This window comes from Hippocampus guttulatus, chromosome 1 (genome assembly GCF_054856545.1).
Source record: "Hippocampus guttulatus isolate MCC_2025c chromosome 1, RoL_Hgut_1.0, whole genome shotgun sequence".
Taxonomy (NCBI): Eukaryota; Metazoa; Chordata; class Actinopteri; order Syngnathiformes; family Syngnathidae; genus Hippocampus; species Hippocampus guttulatus.
The window spans coordinates 17,037,440-17,059,056 of NC_141261.1; the positions used below are offsets into that span (position 1 = coordinate 17,037,440).

General features: G+C 44.2%; 1 protein-coding gene across 3 annotated transcripts in view; it reads right to left on the bottom strand.

Annotated features, from left to right (window-relative positions):
- The window catches only part of scube3 (signal peptide, CUB domain, EGF-like 3), a 101,933-nt gene extending 86,953 nt beyond the window's left edge, over window positions 1-14,980 (bottom strand). For 2 of the 3 annotated variants that reach the window (XM_086115059.1, XM_086115038.1), the window contains exon 1: window positions 14,592-14,979. In XM_086115059.1, coding sequence (XP_085971185.1) covers window positions 14,592-14,691 — 100 coding nt within the window. In that variant the 5' untranslated portion in view covers window positions 14,692-14,979. Of the gene's footprint in view, window positions 1-14,591 lie in introns of all 3 variants that reach the window. The other variant, XM_086115049.1, reaches the window with a different exon arrangement.
- Window positions 14,981-21,617: the final 6,637 nt, after the last annotated feature.

Consider the following 21,617-nt stretch of genomic DNA (forward strand, 5'->3'; position numbering starts at 1 on the left):
CAATTAACAAACATCGGTTTAGAAGGTCGCATGAAGTGTTTCATGGTGCGGCTCACAAAGCTCAGTCCCTTTCAATGATGGATCATTGACGAACAGGAGAAATATTGCATTGGAGCTTCAACTCTGTGGTTGTGACATATACAGTAGAGTAAAAAGTAAGATGAAGAATTTTGCCAATTTCTTAACACCGAGTGAAATGATAAACGGTTTTATGAGAAAATTGACAAAATTTCTTTCGCAACATATGTGGTCTTGTTCCAGTTGCGCTATCATGCTACTGTTCCACCACTACATGCTATTGTAAGAGGTACAGAAGGACCCCACATCCAGAGGATGGCTCAGCTTTTTCCCATGCTTTTGTCCATTGAGGACCTCAAATTCATTTCGAATGACCCCCACCACCACCTCCACCCTCCATGCCTTGAATGCACTGGTGAGAACCCACCAAATAAATAACTTTGCTTTTTCTTTTTTTTGTTATGTGGACTCCTTGATGGCTTAGATTTTCCATTACTCAGCATAATAAAAGCATTTCCTTTCACTTCCAACAGTAAAGCTGGCGCTTGCCGTCAGGAATGTAAACATGCACAGTCTGTAAACAAGGCTCTCTGTGACCCCAACCCCCTTCAAACATCACTGACCACAACAAGGCTAGCCTAATGACGTCCCTCTCTGACCCCCAAGCCGCTTCCCGCCTCAATGCTCAAAGAGCGACATGGCCGCATTATTCAGCCCACAGGTGACAAGAGAGAGGATGAAGAGAGCCTCGGAAGATGACAGCACCACTCATATTTCTTCGAGATCCTCAACATGTCCCATTGGTGAGTAACAGAAAAAACAAATGTGGGCTCGGCGGTGGAGCGAGGCTGGAGGGGGTGCGGGGTTGGGGGGAGAAAGGGGGAGGTGGTTTGAGAGGATTAATGATCTGCTGCAGCTGGCTGAGGAGCGGCGCAGTGATTCCTCAGTAAGCGCTGGTGGGGTTGGAGGGTAGAGGGGGTGTGAGAGGTGAGTTTCAGACTGGAGGGGACAGAGAGCCGTCAACACCACCTCCATCCTCCGCCGACACCAATAGCGATGCTGTCAGCAGACCACCGCATCTGCACGCAGGACAAAGGCCACTGACAGGGTGAGAAGAAGATGGAAGCAGGGGAGTGACTTTTTGTCATTTCAAACACAATGCCACAGTGCAGAAATGCATCCCAGGCCTCATTTAGAACATCTTCTCCAGATTAAAGCTCAACAAACAAACAAGCTAGTTTGAGAAGTTTCTACACTCCCCTCCTCACTGACGCCAGTCACTGTCGTCCTTGCGCTCGCTCCCTGTTCATTTCAGGATGCCGTACAAAACGTTAACAGTCACTCACATAGCCCTGAATAGTCGGGATCCTCCACACTTGGTGGATTCGGTGTGATTTTATCATCTTCTTAGGTCACTGTGCCCTACGAACTGACTTTTACTTGTGTCGTGTTACTCACAAAAATATAAAAACTAAACATGATAGAGCCTTGAGCTAATGAAGGGCCACATTGTCCCCGAATTGTGGAATGTACTTACTGTACTTTTGAGCATAGAGCTGTCTCTTCAGTGGACATCTTTTGTTTGTTTAAGCTGGCAATTGAGGAGACTAGATTGGTTTTGCACCCAACCTAAATGCGTGTGCATGTGCTTTATACATACATACATACATAAAATCCTCATCTCACCCCTCGGGTGGTGTCCGTCCCTCATTCAGCTCGGGTCCTCTACCAGAGGCCAGGAAGCTTGAGATTTCTGCACAGTATCCTTGCTGTTCCCAGCACTGCACATTTCTGGACTGAGATGTCCGATGTTGTTCCCGGGATCTGTTGCAACCACTCATCTAGTTTGGGAGTCACTGCCCCGAGTGCTCCGACCACCACAGGCACGACTGTCACCTTTACCTTCCAGGCTCTCTCCAGCTCCTCTCTGAGCCCTTGGTATTTCTCGAGTTTCTCGTGTTCCTTCTTTCTGATGTTTCCATCACTTGGGACCGCTACATCCACTACAACGGCTTTCCTCTGCCCTTTATCTATGATCACGATATCTGGTTGGTTCGCCATTACCATCTTGTCAGTCTGGATCTGGAAGTCCCACAGGATCTTCGCTCTGTCATTCTCCACCACCTTCGGAGGTGTTTCCCATTTTGACCTTGGGGTTTCCAGTCCATACTCCGCACAGATGTTTCGGTAGACTATGCCAGCCACCTGGTTATGACGTGCCATGTAGGCTTTCCCTGCCAGCATCTTACACCCTGCAGTTATGTGTTGGATCGTCTCAGGTGCCTCTTTGCACAACCTACACCTTGGGTCTTGTCTCGTGTGGTATATCTGGGCCTCAATGGCTCTGGTGCTCAGGGCCTGCTCCTAAGCAGCCAAGATGAGTGCCTCTGTGCTGTCCTTCAGGCCAGCCCTCTCTAGCCACTGATAGGACTTCTTCAGATCAGCCACTTCAGTTATGGTCCGGTGTTACATCCCGTGTAGGGGCTTGTCCTCCCATGATGGTCCCTCTTCCAGCGCCTCATCCTCTGTTCCCCATTGTCTGAGACATTCTCAGAGTACGTCATCCGTTGGAGCCTTCTCCTTGATGTATTCATGGAGCTTGGATGTTTCATCCTGGACAGTGGCTCTCACACTCACTAGTCCCCGGCCTCCTTCCTTTCGGCTTGCATACAGTCTCAGGGTGCTGGATTTGGGATGGAACCCTCCATGCATGGTTAGGAGCTTTCGGGTCTTAACGTCCGTGGTCTGAATCTCTTCCTTTGGCCACCTTATTATTCCTGCGGGGTATCTGATCACTGGCAGGGCATAGCTGTTTATTGCCCGGGTCTTATTCTTGCCATTGAGCTGGCTTCTTGGGACTTGCCTCACTCGCTGGAGGTATTTGGCCGTAGCCGCTTTCCTTGTTGCCAGTTCGAGGTTGCCATTGGCTTGTGGTATACCAAGGTACTTGTAGCTGTCCTCAATGTCTGCTATTGTTCTTTCAGGGAGTGAGACCCCTTCAGTGCGGACTACCTTTCCTCTCTTAGTCACCATCCGACTACATTTCTCAAGCCCGAATGACATCCCGATGTCGCTGCTGTAGATCCTGGTTGTGTGGATCAGGGAGTCTATGTCCCTTTCGCTCTTAGCATACAGCTTTATGTCATCCATGTAGAGGAGGTGACTGATCGTAGCTCCATTTCTGAGGCGGTATCCATAGCCTGTCTTGGTGATTACTTGGCTTAGGGGGTTCAGTCCTATGCAGAACAGCAGTGGGGAGAGTGCATCACCTTGGTATATGCCACATTTGATGGACACTTGGGCAAGTGGCTTGCCATTGGCTTCAAGTCTGGTTTTCCACATCCTCATCGAGTTCGCAACGAAGGCTCTTAGGGTCCTGTTCACCTTATACAACTCCAAGCATTCAGTGATCCATGTATGTGGCATCGAGTCATAGGCTTTCTTGTAATCAATCCAGGCTGTGCACAGGTTGGTATGTCGGGACCTGCAGTCTTGTGCGACTGTTCTGTCAACCAGGAGCTGATGTTTGGCTCCTCTGGTATCTCTACCAATGCCCTTCTGTGCTTCGCTCATGTATTGATCCATGTGTCCACTTATCTTAGCCGCAATGATGCCTGACATGAGCTTCCATGTTGTGGAGAGACAGGTTATTGGCCGATAGTTGGATGGGACTGCACCCTTTGAGGGATCCTTCATGATCAGGATCGTTCGCCCTTCAGTTAGCCATCCTGGGTGAGTCCCATCCCTCAGCAGCTGGTTCATTTGTGCTGCTAGGCGCTCATGGAGTGCTGTGAGTTTCTTTAGCCAGTAGGTGTGGACCATTTTCGGGCCTGGTGCTGTCCAGTTCTTCATATCTGAGACTCTTTCCTGTATGTCTGCCACTGTTATAGTAACTGGGTTCTGTTCAGGGAGGTTGCTGTGCTCCTCTCTCAGGGTCACCAGCCATTGTGCACTGCTGTTATGTGCAACCTCCTTCTCCCATATGCCTTTCCAGTACCTTTCAGTTTCTTGGTGGGTCAGCTCTGTTGTTAGGACCCTGCCACTGAGCGTACACTTTCGCAGGTTGTGTTGCGAACAGCCTGTTTATTCGTCTGGCCTCATTTTCTTTCGTGTACCGCTTTAGGCGGCTGGACAAGGCTTGGAGCCTTTGTTTGGCAGTTTCGAGTGCTTCAGGTATGGTCATCTGGATGTACCTCTCGGGTATCGGCCTTTTCATCACACCTCTCTGGGCCTCTGTCAATTAACTCACATCTTTCCGAGCCGCCTTGATCTTAGCCTCCAACCGTCTTTTCCATGGTGAGTAACGTATCTCATGGCTTCCATGGTTGCTCTTATAGCCAAGCATCTCTAGGATCACTGATGCTGACGCGTATATCAGCTCATTGGTTTCCGTGATCGTTACGATAGGTATCGCCCTCAGTGCTGCATTCACACTTTCCATGAGACTTTCAGGTGGTACTTCACATAGCCGTTGACATCGGTGTCTAGGTTGCCCAGCTTTCATTCTCGCCATGATCTTAGCTTTCAGGTCAGTTGCTGCCTCGCTCAGCATTTCATTCATTGGGGCTGGCCTTCCAATCTCATCATCTGCATTCATTGGGGCTTGCCTCCCAATCTCTGGTATGACCTCCTCCTCTGATCTGGCAGCCTGGGGCCTTTCACCATGGAACCTGCGTTGTACCTCATCAATCTCAAGTTGTGACAGCAGTTGCCGTTTGTGGATGTTGGAACACTGAGCTACTAGTTGTTTCGTGGTCAAACGTGACTGTGGGTTTCGAAGTATATATATATATATATATATATATATATAAGAGCTGTCAAACGATTAAAATATTTAATCAAATTAAAAACGCAACTGTCATAATTAACTCAAATGAACTAAAAATTAATCATGATTACTCACACGTTTTTTATTGTTTCTGAATTTCCTTTAATATTTTTGTCCTATTTTTCCCCATTTTAATGCTCTCATCAACATGGAATCATGAATCAGTTTTCTATGTGCAAAATGCACATATTTACTGAAATAACAATTTAAATTTTCAATTTTACATGAACATTTTTCACTTGGAGCAGTTATTCACACATAATCTCTCACACAATATTACTGTCCATCAACAACAGTGAAAAAATATTTTGTCACACAACAGCTGCTTTAACAGCTCTTTTTATGGACTCAAAACAGAGCAATATAACATTATAAAGTGCATATCTAAGGTAAACTAGTACTCAGCCTATAGTGGATTTAAGGCTTGGTTGCATACTTCGTTTTTCTCAAGTTTGCTTTGAACACAGCAGTCAGGCTATGTTGATTCTGTTGGTCCTTCTTGCGCGCAAGTCTCTCTACGGTTTTGTGTAGACATCATTTCGGATGACTACACTTGGTTAGATGACAACACGGGAGACGTCTTATTTTCAGTATGGTCGCTACGACTGCACCGCTGAACTCTCGACGTGCCTCAGCGCACCGTCGCTGTCAGACGAACACAGAGAAGCTCCACCCCCATTATTTATATGGACACGGAACACGGTAACCTTCCACACAAAATAGTTCCAAACAAGTAACAATCGCGTCAGTGGCATACATCGAACTGAACAGAATGCCTGCTCTTTATTCACCAGAGGCTCATCAACCTAGTCTCTTATTTCTCTCCCAAAACAGTGTCTTCTCCCGCTTGGTGTAACTTAGCCTTCTCCGCTACGTACAATTTCTGTTCATAGTTTGTAATGGAGGCTCTCGCTGGCAATCCATAGTGGAGTCGTTAGATGCAATGCGAATGATTTCAGCTTGAGTCGAGCTGTGGACAATGTTCACAGGCTCGCATGCAGTCGCCATATATTTATCTATGGCTTCAGCAAATTTTTTCTTCGTCGTGTTATCCATTTTCTTCGCTTTGAAATGATCCATCGCTGTCTGTCTTAGACGAGGGGGCGGAGTACTCACGTCAGCTGTGTGCTTGGCCATTAAGTGGTACTTCAGACTCGACATGCTATGATGATAGCTCAGTTTACTACTGCAAAACATACAGCTAACTTTGGTCTGGTCAGTGGAATAATCTGGCAATTTTTTAAAAGTAAATTTTCCATTCATAAACTCTTTAAGTATCCGTTTTCGGTGTCTCGCGCTGTCCAGGCTGGCAAAACAAACGTGCGTGGACCTGTGCAGCGCGCTTGTTGTTTTGTTGCTGCTTTATTGATAGAGCAACGTAACATCCGCTGTGACGTGTGCTGCGTTAATCTCGCGAGTAAAAATTGAATCCCGTTAAAATTCATTGAAATTAATGCCAATAAAAACGCGCTAAACTGACAGCTCTAATATATATATATATATATATATATATATTGCTCTTATAGCCAAACATCCCTAGGATCGCTGATGCTGAAGCATATATCAGTTCATTCGTTTCCGTGATTGTTACGGTAGGGATCGCCCTCAGTGCTGCATTCACAGTTTCCATGAGACTTTTAGGTGGTACTTCACATAGCCGTTGTAATCTGTTTCTAGGTTGCCCAGCCTTCATTTTCGCAATGATCTTAGCTCTCAGGTCATTTGCTGCCTCGCTCAGCATTTCATTCATTGGGGCTGGCCTCCCAATCTCATCATTTGCATTTGTTGGGGCTTGCCTGGGACCATTCACCATGGAATCTGCGTTGTACCTCATCAATCTCAAGTTGTGATAGCAATTGCCGTTTGTGGATGTTGAACACTGAGCTATGAGTTGTTTCATGGTCAACCGTGACTGTGGGTTGCGAAGTAACCATTCAGCCCACATTCTCTGCATGTAACCCCTCTGACTAGGGTTGCTTGAGGAGTAGCATTCCAACAGAGCCATGTTATCGCATCTCGCCCATCTCCGCTTTGTTCCAGCAGCCCATTTTTTAATCAAGGTCCTCTGGTTCCCCAGCACCTGACGCAGAGCTTGTTTGGCCAGGCAACGTCTGAGCCGGCATGTCATTCGTTTTATTGTCTCTTATCATTGTATGAGGTAGACATGGAAGGGCCTTGCCCAATGACCCACACTGGATGGTGTTATGTGCTCATATTGCTCATATTGCCCCAAGTGGGATTCGAACCCCCTCTCCCATACACCAAACCGGTGCCTTACCAACTGAGCTATCCAGCCACTATATGTGTATGTATGTCTGTGTGTGTGTGTGTATATATATCGATCGATCGATCAATATACACATATTCATTCATTTTCCGATCCGCTTTATCCTCACAAGGGTCGCGGGGGGTGCTGGAGCCTATCCCAGCTTTTTCGGGCAGTAGGCGGGGGACACCCTGAACCGGTCGCCAATCGCAGGGCACACACAGACGAGCAACCATGTTCACACCTTGGAACAATTCAAGTGTTCCGGTAACCTGCCATGCATGTTTTTAGAATGTGGGAGGAAACCGTAGTACCAGGAGAAACCCACACAGGCCCGGGGAGAACATGAAAACTCCACACAGGGAGGCCGGAGCTGGGATTGAACCCGGCACTTCAGCACTGTGCGGTCGACGCGCTAACCACTGGACCACCGGGCCGCCTATCAACGTAAGTAAATGGGAATTTTGCAACACTCATATATTATATATTATAAATTGTGGCTTCAGTATTTGCAATTTTACCATACAAACTATATGAAAGTGAAGGGTGACTTGAGTGATGCTTTTCATCAACAATATATGAGTATAAAATAGTTGAAAAGGTCAACCATATTAACTGTTGCATCATGTTCCAGTAATAACATTGTTGAGGCACTTCACTTGTTCGATATAAGTTCAAGAAGGATTTTAAGAACTCTAGCGAGCCCAGTAAATATGAAAATATTCTCAAAAATCACACCGTTTAGAGAAAGCTAAACTTCAGTATTCAAAGTCTCTTGTGGTAAATATTTGCAGGCTATCTTATCATTGGAACAGATGTAAAAATCAGTACAAGGTGGGTTTTATTTCATCACATATTTTGTCAAATAGTGAGCAGGGTGGCGGCAGGTGCTTTGACTATGTTTGCCGAGCTAAGACCCTTGATCGAGCCAGTCAACGTGTGCTCCTTCGCAGCTTGTGCATTGATGACGCGAAGCAGCTCGGAGCTGCGACAACTCATGCGAATTGCGCGACAAGTTGGCCATCGACACGTCGACTGACACCAGAGATGTGTTTCATCTCAGAATGCTCGACCAAATGTGGTGGCACGCCCGCTACTGTCACTCAACAGAGGAGACAGACAGAGACAGGGAGAAAAAGCTCACCTTCGATATACAGCACTACAGCACCACTCTTGAGTTGAAAGTCACTAGTTTTCGCACTTGAAGTAATAATAATAATAATAATAATGATCATAATAATAATAACAATAAGAATAATGAACCCTTATTTGGTTCTGAAAAGTCTGTAAAACTGGCAATAAAGTTAGATGGAAACACTGGGCAACAGAACTATTCTAAGGAAGTTTACAATTTGACCAACTATTACGTGGGGTGAAGAAAAAGAGAAAAGCACGACAGCTCAACATTGCTCATTGAAGGCAGCCGAAAAGAGAAATATTGATACATATCTGTTAAACCCGTTTGCATTTACCCACAAGGCAGGGAGCAGCAGAGGGAGGAAAAATAATTTTCCAGGGCAACTCAAGCTTTTCCAGGACATTTGACTTTTTTCTAATTTTCAATGTGTTTTCCATGACTGGAAAATTGGTCAAACATTTTCCAGGGCTTCCAAGTCATGTGGAAACTCCCCAGTAGCATTAATTAAGAGAGAGCAAGTCCTCTAAGGCATAGGTGTCAAACTCAGGTCCTGGAGGGCCGCTGTCCTGCATGTTTTCCAAGTCTCCCTGTTGCAACACACCTGATTCAAATGATCAGATCATCAGCAAGCTCTGCGCAAGCCTGACATTGAACCTGTTCATTTGAATCAGGTGTGTTGCAACAGGGAGACTTGGAAAACATGCAGGACAGCAGCCCTCCAGGACCTGAGTTTGACACCTATGCTCTAAGGGGATAACGTAATGTTAAGGCACATTAGGCACAAAAAGGCACATTAAAGATAAGGTCAAGACAAGGTAAAACAAACGTTAGTGGGCGTCTTCCATGGTGACAATAATTACATGACATCAGTCTGTAATTATTATCAGTCTTTCTTTGAAGCATTTTTCTTCCTGCTCCATAAACTGCATGCCAAAGATTTTTTTTTTTGTACGAGGCAAATATGACAATGCAAAATGTCAATACACCGCAGGTTCAGATTTTTTTTTTTTTTAATGGGCTGTATGCATTTGCTGTGCTCTCATCAAGGGGTGAGAGCCATGCGCAATTGCACATGCGAGCAAGTTACAGGCAAATATTGTCCAAAATAAATTATTGCACTTAATGTGGATTTATTATTCATTATTCAGTAGTTTTGTTTTGTTTTTTTAGTTGTTGTTTGCTTCAAACCTTTTGTTAGAATAGCAGATCTTTATACATGCATTGTAAAATGTATCATCAACAATGAAATATATTAAGGGCATGGATTTTATGCCTATATGCACCTACTTTGTCCATAATGAAAATAACATTTTGTCATACGTCTGGTCAAGAAGTACGTAGTCCTATGTGGCGCCCCAGTAGCACTGATGATAATTTGTGGCCCCCTCCAGCATTTATGTGGCCGAACCCTGTTCAAGACCAATAAATTAGAGTTCACCATGATTAAGACACCAGTTGACCTATTTCTAGCCAGTGTGCCATCAGCATGATGTAGAAACTTATAAGGTGACATGAATACGTAGGGCATTAACAATACACCCTAGGAAAAACCGCAGCGGTGCTGTGCTAGCTCTTTCACTTAAATAAGCAGCTAATTAATAGCAACATAATTATTAGCCCAAGTGATTAATGAGATGAAATTGGCATTTTTGACTACGGTGTAAGTCAGATAGCTTCAGGACAGCATCTTTAACCCGTGCTGGCAGAGTGGAAAATGTCGTGGTGATACATTCCAGTGTTTAGGCTAAAAGTGAGTGACACAAAAAAGGCTTGGTCGTGCCTGCAAACATGGAGCTCATTGTCTGCTGGTCAGGCAGCATCTCGGCCAGGGACAGAAAGAGACTGGAGCGACTGGTCAGGAAGGCCAGTTCTGTCCTGGGCTGCTCCCTCGACACTCTGGAGGAGGTGGGCAACAGGAAGATGCTAACTAAGCTAAAAGCTATGATGGACAGTCCCTCCCACCCCCTCCAGCCCGCCCTGACAGCACTAGGTAGCTCCTTCAGCCAGAGACTGTTACACCCGTGCTGCAAGAAGGAGAGATACCGCCGCTCGTTCCTACCGACTGCTGTCAGGCTGCTGAATAAAAAAAATTCATTAAATGATGTGAAAAACAATTGTAAATAGCACTGCGACCTTATCCATATTTGTATTTATATTGCACTTAATTGAACGGTGTTTGTTTTTTTTCTTCTTTCTTCTTTCTACCCACAATCTTGCTGCTGTAGACTGTAAATTTCCCCAGTGTGGGACAAATAAAGGATATCTTATCTTATCTTATCATTGCTCGCACTGCACAATTCATTGAAACTGTGGCATCAAAAAAGCATGTGTGCCTGCGAAGTGCAGTGATTTCTATCCAGTCTACAATCACTCATCGCTGGCGTACACTCGAGCTTGTCCTCAGCGCACACCCACTGATCCTAGTTTTGTTGTGAATCAAACAGCGTCGGCCTTGGACAGTACAGTATTGTCGAGTGTGTTCGCCACTCAAATAATGGCAAGATAATCATCTCAGCGCTTTCTGAGCTGCTGTGTAACAACACGTAGAGTGCTCTTGGCACGCCACTTGGCAAGCAGATGATTTGTGTGTGCGTTTGCTGAGTGGGTAAAGTGACACCGGATTGATCCCCTCGGCTCATTCATCATCGGCGAGTGACCGAGGGCTGCCCTGAGGCGCGGCCCATCTCAGGCACTGCATGCCTGCCCTGCACACAGAGGCAGACACAGACTAAGACTAGCTTCTTGTCACAAGAGAGCAATGAACAATTGGTTTTCTATTTTATATAATCTTTTTTTATTTCTAAAATTCACATTGTGTAGAGAAGCAAATTGTGTGTATATATATATATATATATATATATATATATATACTGTGTGTATATATATATATATATATATATATATATATATATATATATACTGTATATATATAATATGCATGCCATTTTGTAATGATTAGACCATTTTTTGTGCAGACCTCAAAAGTCTAAATCAGAACTCAGGATTCTATTGTGAAAACAATAAAGTAACATTACTGTTCTGACAAAGATTGATATCAACATACTTTTAACTTTATAGGCCCCTTTTTTAGCTGATGAAGGGCGTAGAGTACAGTAATTCATTGCTGGTTTTAGGTTCAGTTTAACAAGTACATTTTCTGCCCACGGTCCAGTTATTTATTAATTTTTCAGCTTTTTTTTTGCTATGTAAAGATGGAAATGCGCCACTTTAATTTGATTCCAACTAGACGTCTGTGAAAACTGGACTTGATCGCCCATGTACTTCTTTCCGGTGCACTCGCCGTGTCAATCTTAGGTTACCTTTGCAATCAGCATCGCTTTGCGACGATTACAGTCAAGTTCAGATCGAAACATGCGCCACCTTCTGTTCCAACAGATAAAAAAAAAAAAAAAAACGTTTGAACATCGCCTTCTACTCCAACAGAAAAAAAGGTTAGAACATCGCTAGTCAATCTGGGGACTGGTGTTTTTGTTTATTACCGCGGCTGCTAAATATGACCTTTGTTGACAATTCTACAGATGTAAACAAGTCAACACACTCACCAGATACGCCAGCTTCCTCACTCTGCATTCTACATGCCTGCTCCTGTTTTGGCTCTGTCCTCACAGACCGCATTGATATTGTCTCAAATTGTTTCGATTTCACCACGCAGTGCCTGTAGTACAAAGTAAGAGGAACTCCACAATGTAGCATGCATAAGTAGGGAGCCACAGTATATTATTTGCTAAGGTAAGGTTTATTTTCAAGTTGGCTTTCCTACCGCGTTCGCAGCATGTTACTGTCATGCATAGCATGCACAATTGCTGCTGTGGTTATACTTGACTACGTCTGAGGGGTGCACGTGTCGATAAGCTGGTACTCGAGGCAGAAAAAAATGCCTTGAGCATTTTTTGTCTTTTGTTTTTAATCGAGTTATTTGAGGAATCGTTTCAGCCCGAAAACATATCTTCAAAACTTCAATGTGGACCTTATTTGAAACACGTTTTCCATGAAGGTCATGAAATATCAGCTAGTCTTCTATTTGGGCTTCATAGTTTTAGATCCGACTCCAGAGGAGTAATGCTTCACCAGTCATGAACCTCACCGCTTATCACTGGAAAAGAACAACGAACTGAACTCTTGTTGGAAACAGGACTTCTGCTGTTTTCTTCATTTACATTTCCAAGCTTACACATTTCCAAATAAATAAATATCTGTGCATTTGATCACTTTTGCAGCAGTGATCAGAGTGTCAAATGCGCTTAGTACCAAGGCTTTTTGATATGCAAAAATATAAATGCCCTGGGTTGTCATGCGTGTGTGAGCGTGTGTGTGTGTGTGTGTGTGTGTGTGCAACTTTGGCCTTCCCTATGGCCAAGTAGGAAAAGCACCGCTACTTCATTAAATGCAAAGGAAAGGAAGCGAAGACAAAGCAAACAAAGCAAGAGTTGGGTGCAAAAAGGAAAGGGGTGAGTGAATGTCAGGGGTGGGTGGGCTGTGGGCTCCCCCTGCCCTCCCTCTCCTCTCTCTCTCGTCTCCTCTGCAGAGTGGAGGGAGGTCGGCAGCATCTCTAGGTAAGCAGCCCCGTCACTCGGGGGTCTCATATTGCCAAGGCTGCTCGGTTCCCACAGTGTGACCGGACCTAGACGTGGCCTTCCTCCCCACTCCGGCGGCCCTGCGTCTTTAGACCCCCAGGCCCTGGAGCAGAGGTTACACCAACACAGCCAAGCACAGCAACATGTCAGGCCCACACCAACCGTTGCCTTGGTGCCGCCGCATTAGCGAAGCGCTCTTGACTGTGTTGCAAGGAAAGTGATTTGCCATGACGTCTAGGGCTCTCCTCTAGAATCCGCTGCACTTTGCCGCCATGTGGCTGCATGTCTCGGCACACTCAGTCTCTCCATTTTTCCACCATTCTCCTCTTCTTTGTCATCGTCTCCATCACATCCTTAAGTTCTCCCTCACTCATTCCACTGTGCCTCTTCCCACCCACTCTTCCCACTCAGTGATGACTTATGTCTGAGTGCCATGATTAGTCTGACATTGATGAAAGACAAAGATGCTTGTCAGACACATCTGCCTTGGCGAAGTGTTGAGCCCACAAGCTGTGCAGTTTTTAAGAAAAAAAAAGACAGTTTACAGTTGGTCAACTCGCTAGCGGTACTGACGTCAAGCAAAATGTTTCTTTCCAGTTGAGGCACGAAGTAGCCGCACAAATAGTCACAATGCTCCCTGCAAGTGGCTGCTCAGTGGTGAGTGACCAATAAACAGGTGCACGCCATTTCACACCAACACTGCTCTACAAGGAAGCGTATAATTGATGTTGCGGAGAATAAAGTGAGGAAAAAGTAGTTCTAATTGCAAAATGTAAATATTGAGTTTTCCCACAAGTGGGGGACAGACCACCCAGGGTGCAAAATAGTCACCCACCAACCCCCCCCCCCCCCCACCACCACCACCACCCTTTTTTTTTCCCTTGTCGACAGTGCGAGAGATGTCTTTTTGTGTGTGTGTGAAACATCACCAACCCAGAATCAACACCCGAACACAAACCATTATGTGTCTTTCTTTGCATGCAAATACTTTCTGGCAAGGGCCGGCTTGGCATTTTGTATTGTGGGAACATGAAGTGTCGAGGGGCCAAGCGGGACGGGATCACTGTGGAATACTGTGCCTCGCTTGTTCCCGCAAGGTGTCGGGAATCGGGCGGATTGAGGCCGGGCCGCCTGTGTGCTCTGGAGCATTTCTCACAGGACAAGAGAGCAAGAGAGCAAGAGGGCAGGCGGCGGGGCAGCTCCAGCTCGGCACTGAAGCTGCAGTGTCTTGACACTCACGGGCTCCTGCGTATGTGCGTTACAGCCAGGTGTCAAATACTTGTCTGGACTGTGACAAATGCCACCCGCTAGTCTCGCCGTAAGTACCTGCAGGATGGCCGATGAAACATAACCGTTCGTGCTCCTCAAGATCAAAGGCAAGCACTGCAATGACAGCAAACTTCATTTGACTTGAGTGAGTGTCCTCTGATGACTCAAAAGTGACCGCAAAAAATAAATAAATAAAAATAAAAAGGCGAGTCGACTGCTAACGTGTGGTGCTTGCACTTCAAAATGAAGTGATTTGAATCGTGTCTTTAAAACACTCGCACTACTTTGTGTATTTTTTAGTGATCAGTAGCTCTGTTGGGAGCGCAGTTAAATGTCGTCATCAGCAATGCATCAAAAACGTTTATTTAATTAAAAAGACAACACACAGAGGTTCGGCCACACAAACAAACAAACAAAAAAAAACCCCAGCCCGGAGCAGCTACACTTAGATAATAAGTGGAGGAGTAGAAAACTTACCTTGGCCGGTTTTACTTCCTGAAGCAGGCTGTTGGACAAAGGCGACCAGGCAGAAGCCAACAAATCCAAGGCTCGCTGGAATGAAACCGTGCACATACATGCTCACTTTGCCTGCAGTTGAGCACTTTAGCCAAGATCTACGAGGTGCGGGAGCACGGCGGAGCGAGTGCGCGCCACCAAATTCTCCTGTTTGTTATTCCTCGTGGGCGCGCGCGACAAGGATCCAGTGCGAACCCCCGTTTTTTAATTTAATTTTTGTTGTTGTTTTTTTTTTTTTTGCTTATGTTTTTGTTTTTTTGAAAAACGTATTCAAGCCAGTTAATTTTTGTTTCAGGTTGTCGTCATTGCGGACACTCCGACAACGCGGAGCGCAGGGAGGCTTATCTGTTATCATGTTTCGAGGCAGACCAATGTCATTTCGAGAGAGAGAGAGAGAGAGAGAGAGATGAAGCAGTGCGCCGGACTTTGCAAGAAAAGGGGAGGAGAGATGCGTCCGCGATGCACTACGAGCTGTTCCTTCCCCTCTAACGCAAGAGCTTTGCCTGCCTATTTTTTTAATTTTATTTATTTATTTTTACCGATAATCTTCATGCAGGTGCTGTTTACCTGGCTTTTTTCGCGTGCCTTCCCTTGATGATTGCGCATGCGCAAAAACGGTCAATCACACAACAGATAGATAGATAGATAGATAGATAGATAGATACCTGTTGATGCTGTAATCTCGGAGCGTGATCATTCCAAGGTCATCTGGCGATGTGATACTTCTTGTTGGAGCCATGCAGAAGCATTTCTTCACGAAGAATTGAACCCTACTTAACTCAACCACTCTGTATTATCTAAGAAAATGCCCTTGGGGGAATTGCTTAATTACCAAAAAAGAAAAAAAAAAGTCCTGCTGTAATTGGTTTATTATGCTGAAATGGTTCCAGCTGTCGAAAATCCAGATCAAGGTGAATTGATTCCTCAGGTGGTATAGCAAACAATCAGTAATTGTTTACAGAAACAGTGATGAAAGCTTTTGATAATCACCAAAAGCAATTATGTTCTGTGTCATCTGGTTCCAGAAACTTGACAAATACCATATTATCTGTGCATGGAGGAGATGCAGCTCCACTGTCACACTTCCCTCTTAATACCCTGCCAGAAACCAGCAGAGCACATTTGGGCCGGATTGTACCTAAACGACACGTGAAACTCGCAACATGTGGAGTTTACAAGTTAAGGGGATTTGAGAGACTGTTCACTGGCAGCCATCGGTACTTTGGCTTTGCAGACCACTGCGGCACTCCGCATTCACCATCACCCCCAAGAGGACTGAGACTTGACCAGTTCCATGAATCTTCCATCCATCCATTTTCAAGACCGCTTATCCTGAACAGGGTCGCGGGGAATTGCTGGAGCCTATTCCAGCTGACTTTGAGCGGAAGGCGGGCTACACCCTGAACTGGTCGCCAGACAGTCGCAGGGCACATATAGACCATTCACACCCACATCCACACCGTGACTGAGTGGGAACCAATCCAACGCTGCCTGCACACAAATCAGGCGAGTGTCCCGCTACACCATCAGCGACTTCCATGAATCAAAATCTCTCAATGCCACCCACAGTGTGAGTATGCCACATTGCAGGGCCAGTGAGTGACATTTGTTTTCAAGCAGCATTCTGTAGAGGAAAAATAATAATCCTCCCATCACTTACTTCCGTCGTCCACATTACGACCAAAATGAATCAGTTGTTGGTGCATTTGTGTTTGACATGATACTGGAAGGTCAATAATTATCCCCGCTGCTTCCATGTATACTTTTTATCTATTTCATCAAATATAATTACAACCTCAAAACGAGGCAGAGTGAAGATAATTCTACCTTCATGGCATAATGCCAAGGGAGCAAAATCTAAAAATAGTGATTTACAGTCAAAGGGAGGAGAGGTGATCATTTTTCATTATCAGCTGTCTAATCAGACCGTTGCCTGGAGCAGCATTCATCTAAAATAATGTCACCCTACGCAAGGAACATTCAAATGAGCTCAGTGTGTGTTTTGCCACAAACCAGGGGCCTCGTTAAATGAGACATTCAGCACAACAGAACAATCTTCTCAGAAATCCCAGTTTGCATCCACACGAACAGTTAAACATGTAAATGTGCACCACAAAGCCAAAGCATTCAGTGTAATTAAAATAACTCCCATCAGGGATATGGATGCATATCGCATGTCCTTGTGTGCAAATCTCTGGATAATGGTGAGCCCCCGTATAACCAAATGAGCTCCGAGAGCCACTGGGGGAGTCTGAGAAAGTCACAGTATGGTTGCCACACAGTCTGAGCAGTGGGATCTGTGCACTTTTCATGGCAACACTTCATTAAAGACAGGGGGCTGTGCACAGGCATCACACTGTGCACCAAAACAAAAGTTATTTTTACGTCGACAGACGTGCAAGGGAAGACCAGGCAATGTTTAATTTATGAGCCACATCATAAAATCCACACCGGCTATGGAGGAGTGGGACAGCAGGAAGCCGCCCAGAGACCTGCAAGTATCTTTCGTATTCATTTTCAGTTTTGTAGGTAAGAAAGAATTTATTTTTATCACACATTCCCAGTTTCTCATTTTCCAGCTACACAATGTAAAATGCAAGGGGGGGGGGGAACAACAACTATACAGTAACCACGATAGGCAACATAACAGGACGAATTGTTAAAATGCAGCAAATCATGCACATGCAGTGGTAATGACAGAAAGAAAAAAGCCATAATTGAACTGACCAAGAATATCTACTGGACGGGGCCATAATTTTTCATCAGTGCCACATAGCACCACGCACTTCCTAACCAGATGTATGACAAAATGCTATTTTAAATATGGGGGATACATGCAAAATATGTAATAATCTTTTTGATGAACAAATAAAATATCCATTACCCTAACGCAACAACAAAGGTTATGATGCAAACAAAACAAACTAACTGCTTTTTTTTTTTTGCCAATGCAAAGGGCTCTATTGCATTAAAATGACCATTCAAGGGCGGCACAAAACTACCGAACAAGAAATCAGCAAGAATCATTTTGTGCACTTTTATTCCATGATAATCAACTCATTCAAAATCTTAATATTCTCTGAGGCACTATTTTTATCCTACATTGTATTCCAAAGCCTCAAAACAAAAAAAATATCATTAGACCTACTCACCTTGTAATGTAGGGTAGGATAATGTGATGTTACAACTTAAAACTACAGTCGATCCCAGCATATTTGCAGTGTGGCATCCATGCATTTGTATATTCACAGATTTTTTTGGAGGACCCCCCCCCCTTACTCCCTTTTTCTGTTCCTACTCAATGTTTATCAGCTTTTTTAAAATAATATAGAATTTTCTGAGTTTGTTAAAAGTTGCCCTGATCTACTGTTTAGACATTGGAGCTCAGTTATTCCAAACGGTACATGCCTTGGGAAAACTGAAGGAATTCGAACTTTACAAAAGACAAGACAAATATGTGGCAACCAGTTGTCTGAAAGACTGTTGTTACAAGCTGTGTTTTCATTTTCACTGACGTATTGCACAAAGATAATGCTCCGACAGCTGCTCCAGGAAGATAAACAGAAAATGGATGCATGTTGGGAAGCGTGTGGAAGTGCCCCCGCACTCGACTACAGCGCTACACTAAGCGAGGAGCCTTGCATCGACCCTGATGTTCTCCTCCGGATGGTCATAGGCAGAGAAACATATCGCAGCTCCACACTTGCTTTCCTCTCACAGCCAAGGCTCAGAGCACAAAACTTTCTCCACTTCACCCCAACCCTCCTGGCGGGGGCTGCAGACCAACATCGCCGCGGGCCCAGCAGGATCTCTTGGTACTCACCATGCAAGCACCGCAGGGGAGCAGAGTGGCTTTATTTTTTTTTTTTTTTTATAGTGCATGCATCGCAGGTCAAAGCTGTGGGCTTGCCCAAGGAATGTTTCCAGACCACAGCCTCACGTGTGCCAACAAACGTTAACGTGGTGCAACAGAGGCCGAGTCCAAGAGGTGTCGCACATAGACAACCTGTCTGACTTAAAAGGCACAAATTTGCCTGTCAAAAATCTCATTTTGCAGCATCATTGCCGAAAAGAACTCCTGCGGAAAGAGAGTCATCAAAAAATATACAAAAATAAATAAGCATGTGCGTTGCTCCCACTTTTTTCAGCTGGGGAGTCCTGCTTTCATCTTTTTCTGGCCTACTTTCGTTCTCAATACTAACATCACTTCATCTGATGAATCTTCCGTCTATTGATTGAGCCCATCAACTTGGAATATAGTCTCTTAAATCGCACACTCTTGCTACTTTCCACTACATGTGTATGCACGACTTTCGTCTCGCTGTCTGACCTGTTCCCACTTTGTCAAAATGGCTTTTCTTTGAGTGCACCCGTCCACCACCCTAAATCACAAATAAACCAAACTCTATACTCCAGGGGTCGGAGGCATCATCTGAGCACAGTAAGGGACATTTTTCGAACATTTTAATGGCATTCTTAGTAAATAAATGCATAAGTGGCTAAAGCTTTTTGCAAATATACTTTTGGACAAACATTTGAAAGTAAGTACAAAAAGACTTTCAATCCCCCTAAAATTCATCCAACCACTTTATGTAACTAAACAAAGCCATCAGGTTGAGGGTGTCGTCGGAAGATCCACATCCCAAAACACCACTTTTCTGACTCGGGAACCATTGCTACAGATGGAATTAACTTTGACTTTTGTGGACTTGTTGACCACATCCCCTTTGCATGAGACACACCTTACCATTGATGGGCTGAGCAAGGATGCCCAATCTTTTGACTGACACTTTATCTCAAAAGTGGGGGAAGACCAAGTTCCAGAAATCTCCAGACTGACTGGCCATGCACACAAAAAGGCTGTATGATACAGGAAGGAATTACAAAAATAAATCTTATCATCTTACAGATATGGAAACAGCGTGTTAATTGGCGGCCTGGTGACGAAGTGCAACAAAAATTGTCAGCAATTAAGAGTATTTAAACATTTGACATGAATGAAAGTACAACCAACATTTGTAATTTTTGTATATAAATCATTTATGGTCAAGGACTGTGTGAATGGGCAGCGCCAAATTCTCAGTGTCCTCTCTGTGGAATGCCAGGAAACTAATTCCTGAAGAAGTCATTCGCCAAGGGATTAACATACTTTTTCAACCTGCTCTGTGAAAGTTTACACGCGTCGACAAAAATAAACAACAACACTGGCAACACTGAATTTTCCGTTACAGCGATCTATGCAAAAATGCTTCAGCCTCTGAAAATGGGCGCATTCTACCTGTAATTCCGCAATGGTAAAAACCACATTATGTAAACTGTTATGTTAAGGCTTTCATCATGTCTACGTTGTTTTACTTCAAATGTAGCGCTGTTCTCGCTCGAGGCAAAATCATAAAAATCACTTCTGTGCCTGACATTTCAATTCTGTTGTTGGTGCTGTTCTGGGCCAATGTCAGATAGAACATTGTCACAGCAGGTCTCTGTGATGTTGTGTGATGCACACGAGTTGAAACTTCCAACTGGTGTTTTTGTCACAGACCCCTCAGGCTCTGATATTCTCCCCTCTCAAGTGAGATCCCCTTTCATGTTCCAAACGTATAGGCTATTCTTTGTATTGTTGCAGCAGGTTGACAACGCACAGACAGGCTTAACTCATTCCGTACCAGCCAATTCTGGACCAAGTCTGAAAAGACGTTTAAAAACGTCTTTGGGAGTGAATGAGTTAATAGTCATGTGAGTGAACACACGAGCGCTTGAGGGGGTTCGGGTCATGTTTTGTCAGATGTGCAAGTGCGTGTCCAGCAGACAGGCAATAAAGTGGATCAGAAGAGCACTGCTATCCCGGTTACAATTCAAAATTATTCTTTCCCGACACGCCTGTACTATTTAAGGAATGTATTTCAACACACAATTGTCTATTTCCTGACAAGAAGCACACTTTTCTAGAAACCTTGACTTAGATGTCTCGTTTTCGGTGGTGGTGGTGGTGTGTGTGCGTGTATATATATATATATATATATATATATATCTGGTATGTTGAATTTACTCACTTATTTGCACAAAAAAAATCAATCTGGATCCCCAATCCATTTTTTTAAAAGTAGATGAACAGTCTACAAAGAAACCACCTGACAAAATAAAATTGAGTGAATGCAACATACCATTTTTTCCAGTGGAAGGATGATTTGATGAAGAACAACCAGCTTCATTTTCGCAAAGGTTTTGATTCCTGTAACCAGGATTACAAGACCATTTGGATTCAGATACATTTTATAAGTAGAATTATAGTCTACTTACAAAAATGCATCTGGATCCAAATAATTTCATTCATACAACCACTTGACGAAATAAAATGGAGTAAATTCAAAACAACCTTTTTTTCAACGTAACGTATCTTCAGTAAGCTTAAGGGTGAACTGGAGCCTGTCAAAGGTGACTATCGGGGAGAGGCAGGGCGCACCCTTGGAACAGTCACTATTCAACTGCAAGGAATTCATAATTCAATTCACTCTTTAGACAATCAACAGTGATTAAACGGCAAAAAGTAAAAAAGTTGAATTAATAAATGGAAGTATATTTAAAATGGAGTGAGGAATAAACCGGCACAATGACTGATCATGCTGTCTGCTATTGTTGGAAAGCTGCAGGATATTACATTACATCCCGTGTGAGTAGAAACAATGTAATTTTCTTTGCTACAATAGATGCCAAGTTTCATTTATCTTCATCATTTGAATACCAAGGTCCTGCTGTCATAATAGTCAACTGTGTGTTTGCCCCTCGCACAAAGCCATTAGGCTATCATAAATAAACTTTATTTCTGTGAGGCAGCTAGCAAAAAAAATGAAGCATTTCCTAAAAGCCAGCATGGGCTCATTATATTTTATTCTCGGCAAAATAAATAAATAAATAAATATAGTAAAGAATAGCTGCTTTTTGTTGGATTGTGAAAAGGCAAAGAACTATTGCCCCCCCCCCCCCCCCCAC